Raw genomic sequence first — 7,893 nt, forward strand, 5'->3', positions numbered from 1 at the left:
ACAGGGCACCGATGGCATAGGGATTACATAAAGTGGGATGTGAGTGGAAAGAAAAGGGGTTGAGTACCACTAACACTCAATGAAGTACTTCCAAAGTGTGGTCACTTTTGTAATGTAGTGAAGGTGGCTACTTCGAGTTTGCAAAAACCACAGTGAAACAGCGATTGGAAAATACGTTTGAACGGTTGAGGGGGGGGGGGGAAATCAATGCAGATGGGGCTCCATGGGTGATTTTCCTGCTCTTTTTCAAATGATGCCTTGGAATATTTTACTTGAGGGCGCAGTTGGATCTTTGATTCAAGGGCTCATCAGAATGAAGGTATATTTGGGATCCTGGAGAATTAGCCGAGCTTTGGTTACAATATTCTAATTTAGAAGCATGTGTCAATGTCCCATTGCCCCAATGGGCTAGCTGGATATCCCATTTACAAATTACCAAAAAAAAAATCGGGCAGACAAGTTGCCCTGGGAATGAGTAGGGGTGTAGGTTGGGGGCTGAGGGGGGGGGTGCAGGTCGGGGACTGAGGGGGGGGGTGCAGGTCGGGGACTGAGGGAGGGGGTGCAGGTCGGGGACTGAGGGAGGGGGTGCAGGTCGGGACTGAGGGAGGGGTGCAGGTCGGGGACTGAGGGGGGGGGTGCAGGTCGGGGACTGAGGGGGGGGTGCAGGTCGGGGACTGAGGGAGGGGGTGCAGGTCGGGGACTGAGGGAGGGGGCAGAGGTCGGGGACTGAGGGGGGGGTGCAGGTCGGGGACTGAGGGGGGGGTGCAGGTCGGGACTGAGGGAGGGGGTGCAGGTCGGGGACTGAGGGGGGGGTGCAGGTCGGGGACTGAGGGAGGGGGTGCAGGTCGGGGACTGAGGGAGCGGGTGCAGGTCGGGGGCCGAGGGGTGGTGCAGGTCGGGACAGCGGGGTAGTTTCCATGTCCGCGAAACAGCAAAGCAAACAAGGGACTCTGCCACGCCGCTAAATGAAGGTTATTCCTGAGCTTTGGTTATTAATAGACTGTTTAGATTTGAGTCACGGGCCAATCCACGTGTTGCCCGCAACTCGCGTGTTTCAGCAACATCGGCCGCCCCCACCTCCGCCGAGACACGTGTTCGGGACATGAAAGGGAGCTGGGTCCCCTCCCAGGGATACATGTCGTGACGGGAGTCACGTGGACCAGCGACGCCACCGCCCGAGTCACTCGGGGAACGGGCTGCCGGGTCGGTCGAGCCCCGGCCCCGGAGGAAGGAGCGGAGTTCCGGGCGGGACTGCGAGCCCCCGCCGCCGGCGGCTGGAGGGCAGTGCGTGGATGTGCATTCCGACAGAGAGGCAACGGCGCCCCAGCCCCAGCGTTGGAAAGAACTGTAGCCCTGGCACATTCCCCGCCTCCTGACCTGAATCGCTGCCGCATCACAAGCCACATCCAGCATCGAACACGTCCTGACATCCCCATTAACCCTTCGGGCGCCGGACCTCCCTCCCCCTCTCTCGCACTGCTGTGGAGAAAGAAGGTGCAGTGCGACGTGGTAAACAATTCTGGGTCCCTGCGGGATCATTCGCCTCGAAACCTTGCATTGACACCAACTGGAATTCCAATGCTGAATAGAAAACACGCCCCGTATCTTTTTTTAGGGGGCTTTCAAAAAAGATTCCGGATACATTGGCAAATGGTAATTCATGTGGAGCAAATATTTTCAATGCGTCATCCAGTAGTTTTTGCACATCTGGCGGGAACGTTACTTGTTTTTAGACACTAAGATGAATACTTTCATGTAACTGGATGCTATCGATCCGATTTTTTTTTGGCCCGGGGTATTCACTGAACGACGATCTGTGTCCAGATAGGTCATTCTGCAGAGTTTATTTTGACTTCTCATCCATGCTGAAATATTCAATTCAGTGCACGTAATTGAGATGTTATTAGGAGCTCAGACTTGCAAAGCGATTCGCGTAATGGAAAGGAAGATAGCGCTTTCTTTGGATATTTCTCCACGTTCCCTAATCTCCACGAAAATACGCGAATCCCTTCCCCTCCCTCTCCCCTTCCCCCCCCTCTCCCCTTCCCCCCCCTCTCCCCTTCCCCCCCCCTCTCCCCTTCCCCCCCTCTCCCCTTCCCCCCCCTCTCCCCTTCCCCCCCCCTCTCCCCTTCCCCCCCCTCTCCCCATCCCCCCCCTCTCCCCTTCCCCCCCTCTCCCCTTCCCCCCCCTCTCCCCTTCCCCCCCCTCTCCCCTTCCCCCCCTCTCCCCTTCCCCCCCTCTCCCTTCCCCCCCCCTCTCCCCTTCCCCCCCCCTCTCCCCCTTCCCCCCCCCCTCTCCCCTTCCCCCCCCCTCTCCCTTCCCCCCCCCCTCTCCCCTTCCCCCCCCCCCTCTCCCCTTCCCCCCCCCTCTCCCCTTCCCCCCCCCTCTCCCCTTCCCCCCCCCCTCTCCCCTTCCCCCCCCCCTCTCCCCTTCCCCCCCCTCTCTCCCCTTCCCCCCCCCTCTCCCCTTCCCCCCCCCCCTCTCCCCTTCCCCCCCCCTCCCCTTCCCCCCCCCCTCTCCCCTTCCCCCCCCTCTCCCCTTTCCCCCCCCCCTCTCCCTTCCCCCCCCCTCTCCCCTTCCCCCCCCCCTCTCCCCTTCCCCCCCCTCTCCCCTTCCCCCCCTCTCCCTTCCCCCCCCTCTCCCTTCCCCCCCCCTCTCCCTTCCCCCCCCTCTCCCCTTCCCCCCCCTCCTCCCCTTCCCCCCCTCTCCCTTCCCCCCCCTCTCCCCTTCCCCCCCCCTCTCCCCTTCCCCCCCCTCTCCCTTCCCCCCCTTCCCCTCCCCCCCTTCCCCTTCCCCCCCTCTCCCCTTCCCCCCCCCTCTCCCTTCCCCCCCCTCTCCCCTTCCCCCCCCTCTCCCCTTCCCCCCTCTCCCCTTCCCCCCCCTCTCCCCTTCCCCCCCCCCTCTCCCCTTCCCCCCCCCTCTCCCCTTCCCCCCCCCCTCTCCCCTTCCCCCCCCTCTCCCCTTCCCCCCCCTCTCCCCTTCCCCCCCCCCCTCTCCCCTTCCCCCCCCCTCTCCCCTTCCCCCCCCCTCTCCCCTTCCCCCCCCTCTCCCCTTCCCCCCCCCTCTCCCCTTCCCCCCCCCCCCCTCCCTTCCCCCCTCCCTCCCCCCCCCTTCCCCCCCCCCTCTCCCCTTCCCCCCCCCCCTCTCCCTTCCCCCCCCCCCTCCTCCCCTTCCCCCCCCCCCCTCTCCCCTTCCCCCCCCCCTCCCCTTCCCCCCCCCCTCCCCTTCCCTCCCCCCCTCCCCTTCCCTTCCCCCCCCTCCCCTTCCCTTCCCCCCCCTCCCCTTCCCTTCCCCCCCCTCCCCTTCCCTTCCCCCCCCTTCTTTCCCCCCTTCCCCGGAGATATTGCAGCACTGCGCACTTTGGACGACAGTGACTTGAGCAGAGTTGGGGGGGGGGGTTCCAAGACTTTAGATGGACGTGATGTCATCACCGAGTGTGGGAGAGAAGGTTGGTCAACTCTTTCTTGCCCTTCTCCCCTCCCCTCCAGCAAAAGTCGGTCGGTACTGCTGCCCTGCACACCACCCTGAACACAATTGTGTAATTGAATGGGCGTCAGGAGGAGGAGCATAACAAGGTGCACATGGCTAGGGAGCACGGTCCATGTGAGTTTCTGCAAAAGAGCTTGCACCTCACTCAAGACTGTGACCTACTTCACGGGGCTTGGGAAGGGACATCAACAAGCAAGGTGGGAAAGCAACGACCCAGTTACACTCACACCGAATGCCATAAAATACAAACTACGAGGCACACTTCAAAAATAAATGGGGGGGGGGGTAAAAATACAGTCCTCAAACATCCCAGTCGCACTGACACAGAAAAGTCCGTCAGGCCAGCGGGTCGACTGGAAACATGAATGACTGATCCCACCGCACTAAAATAGCACAGCCAAGTCGCCAATCGGATGGAAAATTGGAGGCCAATGCATCTGGGGCCATTTGTATTGGAGGCACGGAGGAGTGTGACCAGAGACCGGCAGCTGCCACTCCGGCACATTTCAAACATCCGATCCTCATTTGCCCGGGTCCCCGCTCTCATTCGCGTCAAGTGTTGGAGTTATCACGGGGCGGCCGCAGCTCCTGCCACAAAAACACCGACATCAAAATGCCAATGTCAAGCCGTTGCTTGAAAACAATGATTTCCAAAGAGTAGAGTCGTCCTCCACATTAACAGGGGCAAGGAGGAGTTCAGTCGCTCTGACACACACTTTAAAAGTCGGCCCGTACATGATGTTGATGTTACTGGGGTAGTTCTCATTACCTGTGTTGTTCGAATCCATAGCCGTCCTTTAAGGATGGGTTTTGCTCTCAGAAACTGCCGGAGACTTCGCTTTGCACCCGTTTTTAATTTTTTTTTTAAAAGCTGCGAGATCCAAGGCTTCAGGAAGGCGCTGTTGAGTTTCCCTCCAGCGCCAGGAGTTTTTGCATGCAAGTGCTGTGTTTCTTTCCTATGGCAAGGTATCGAAATCCACCGTAAGGACAACCTCTCAGCCCAGCACCTCTCTGGTTGGCTAGCCCTGTCCAAAAAAAATCTCCCCGACGGGCCAGGAAGAGGTTTCCTGCCGGCACCCTCTCCCTAGATTGGTCCTTTGCAAACGCCGCCTCCCAGCGCGGGGAGGGGCGACTTGTTCCCTGCGAACCCCTGTCCTGCAGCGAGCGCTGGGTGGCTATGCAACGTGCACCGCTACAAACAGCAACAGACTTTCTCGCGGCCAGAGCCACACTGCGGTGGAGCCGGCCGAGCAGCAAATGAGACGAGCCCTCTGATTGGTGGTGGTTATTGTTTCCAATACTTTGATTGAAAGCCAGAGACGGGGAGTACAATCTTCTAATTGGCTGGTGGCTCGTTTTCCTCGAATAGCGCGTTCGGTGGCCTTGATGTAGCAAAAGTAAAGAGAAATGCGACTGGTTTTGCCTTTGTGTGGCCAGTCCTTGTTAGATATATTTTTAAGCCACGGGCTTGCTTTAACATTTTTTTCTCTCTGCTTATAAATGTCAGAAAGAACAACTTAGAATTGATATAGAACCTTTCACGTCGCAAACCATCCGAGGACGATTCTCGAGAGATGTTGGGACTTGAGTCAACTTGAGAGCTTGGAGATTGAACTGCCAGCCCCTCGCTCTTCTCCACCATTCAACAAGATCACAACTGATTTTTAATAGCCAAAGGATCCAAACGGAACCCCCTGCTCCCAATAGACGCATCCTGACAACCTGAACATTGAACATTTATTCATTTTGGACTTTGATAATCCATGCCTGTCCATCACCTCAATTCCATGGGGCCCAAATGACAACAACTGCAGATGCAGGAACCTTCAGAAACTGCAAAGACTCACAGGGTCAGGCAGCATCCACGGAGGGAAATGGCCAAACAAGGTCTTGGATTAGCCCGATTGTTCGAGTCAAATCAAGTTTACTGTCATCTGATCACAGAAGTACAATCTGGCAAAACTGTCTTCGCCAGTCCTCAGTGCAAAGCGTGCAGACATGCAGCCAGGCATAACTCACATGCAGACAAACAATGCATCTGCAGGGCAAGTATTATATATAAGTACTGTTTCGAGAATATGAGAGTCTCGAATGGTGAGTGTGAGCAGATCCTTTGATTGTTCAGCAGTCTCGCAACCTGTGGGAAGAAGCTGTTCCTCAGCCTGGTGGTGCTGGCTCTGATGCTCCGGTATCTCTTCCCCAACGGGAGCAGCTGAAAGCTGCTGAGTGAGGAGTGGAAGGGGTTCTCAAAGATTTTGCACACTCTCTTCAGATGACAAGCACATAGACAGGAGGGGTGGGGGGGAGGAGGAGGAGGGAGACTCCAGTGATCCTCTCTGCCACTCATGGCTCTCTGCATAGACCTCTGATTCACTTCTCTGCAGCAACCGGCCAGGACACTCTTGATAGAGCTCCTATAGAAGGTTGACATAATGATGGTCGGTAGCCTTGCCCACCAATTTTCTTAGGAAGAGCAGTCACTGTTGCACCTTCCTGACAAGTGGGGAGATGTGTGTCCCACGATACTTGCTAGGACTCAAGAAAGGATCTTAGCCCCAAATTTCAACTGTCCATTTCTCTTTGTGGTTGCTGCCTGGCCTGTACAATCCCTGCAACACCTCTGCATGGTCCAAATTTGTTTCCCTTTCCGTTTGAATTTCTTGAGCATGGAAGAGAAGTTTATGGGAGGAATTCCAGAATGCGGTGGTTTGGGTGCTTTGCTTAAAAAGGAGAAGGGAATCCATGGGAAAATTTAAAAACAAGGGTAAAAAAAAACCTTAAAAGTGATGTGTCATTCACTAAGAACGAGATTTGCTGGGAATTTAGGCAGTGGTTTGGGTGACTTTAACTTTACGCAGTTTAGAACCTGGGAGGTTGCATGTTTGGAACAGTCCCGTTGAGAAGTAAGAAAGATGTGCACCCTGGCACATTCTCAGTTCTGTTTTCCAGAGGTTCAATATAGAAAATATATAGAGTACTACAGCACAGTACAGGCCATTTGGCCCACGATGTTGTCCTGACCTATAGCTACCTACCCTAAGCAAAAAAAACTAAACCCTCCCTACCCTGTAACCCTCTATTTTTCTTTCATCCATGTGCCTGTCTAAGAGTTTCTTAAATGCCCCTTATGTTTCAGCCTCCACCACCACCCCTAGCAGTGTATTCCAGACATCCACTACTCTCTGTGTAAAAAGTCTTACCCCTGATGTCTCCCCTAAATTTTCCTCCCTTCACTTTGTACGGACATCCTCTGGTGTTTGCTATTCCTGCCCTGGGAAAAAGGTGCTGGCTGTCTGTGCCTCTCATAATCTTGTAGATCTCTATTAAGTCTCCTCTCATCCTTCTTCACTCCAAAGAGAAAAGTCCCAGCTTTGCTGTATTTTCCAATCCAGGCAACATCCATAGCTTCCACATCCTTCCTATAATGAGGTGCCCAGAACTGAACACAGTACAGAGCTGCAACCTTACCTCACGACTCCTGAACTCAGCCCCCCAACTAGTAACACACAGCCTCCCATAAACCATCTAAACTATCTATCAACCTGCACAGCAATCTTGACAGATCTATGGATTTGGATCCCAAGGTCCCTCTGTTCTTCCACACTGTTAAGTGTCTGACCATTAACTATGTACTCTGCCTTCAAGTTTGACCTTCCAAAATGCATCACCTCACACTTATCCAGACTGAACTCTATCTGCCACTTTTCCGCCCAACTCTGCATCCTGTCTATATCCTGTTGTAGCCTACGACAGCCTTCAACACCATCCACAACACGTCCAACATTTTTATCATCCACAAACTTACTGACCCACCCATCCCTCTACTTCTTCATCCAGGTCGTTTATTTTAAAAAATCACAAAGACCAGCGGGGGGGTCCCACCCCAGGTGCCAAAATCGGGGAAAAAAATAGGGACCCCAGAAAGTAAAGCACGAGGCGAGCACAGTTTTAATGCACTCTGTGAGAAAAAATGTCAGAAACCGCGCTAGTGTTTTTTTTCTTGTATTTTTAAGGGTCAGTATTCTTCCTTTGATTCACTTTTATTACATTTTTCAATTCTAAGACATAATAAAATATTGATTAATGTGTTTCAGAGAGCTCAAAAACTATGGCCCTATATCGTACCCTTGAAGCTAGCAATGAAATTTCTCTGCTAATAGAAAAGCATGGGAAGAATCATATGATTGGGGAGGAACTGATTAAACCCGCAATATCATTGTTTCTCAAAACAGTTCCACAAAAGGATGAGAAAGGTGTCCGAGCAATGCCATTGAGTAATAGTACTGTCTGCAACGGAATAGATGAAATGGATCAAGATGTTGAAAAACAGCTTATTGAGAAGTTGAAATCACGGAAGTTCTCAATACAGCCCCAGAAGAGATCCCATTGATCCACAAATCTTAT

At 54.3% G+C, this 7,893-nt stretch overlaps 1 protein-coding gene across 1 annotated transcript in view; it reads right to left on the bottom strand.

Annotated features, from left to right (window-relative positions):
* nr1d1 (nuclear receptor subfamily 1, group d, member 1) overlaps positions 1-4,708 on the bottom strand; it is a 42,126-nt gene extending 37,418 nt beyond the window's left edge. The window contains exon 1 of the mRNA XM_069906811.1: positions 4,259-4,708. Coding sequence (XP_069762912.1) covers positions 4,259-4,277 — 19 coding nt within the window. The 5' untranslated portion in view covers positions 4,278-4,708. The remainder of the gene's footprint in view (positions 1-4,258) is intronic.
* Positions 4,709-7,893: the final 3,185 nt, after the last annotated feature.

This window comes from Narcine bancroftii, chromosome 12 (assembly GCF_036971445.1).
Source record: "Narcine bancroftii isolate sNarBan1 chromosome 12, sNarBan1.hap1, whole genome shotgun sequence".
NCBI classification, from domain to species: Eukaryota; Metazoa; Chordata; class Chondrichthyes; order Torpediniformes; family Narcinidae; genus Narcine; species Narcine bancroftii.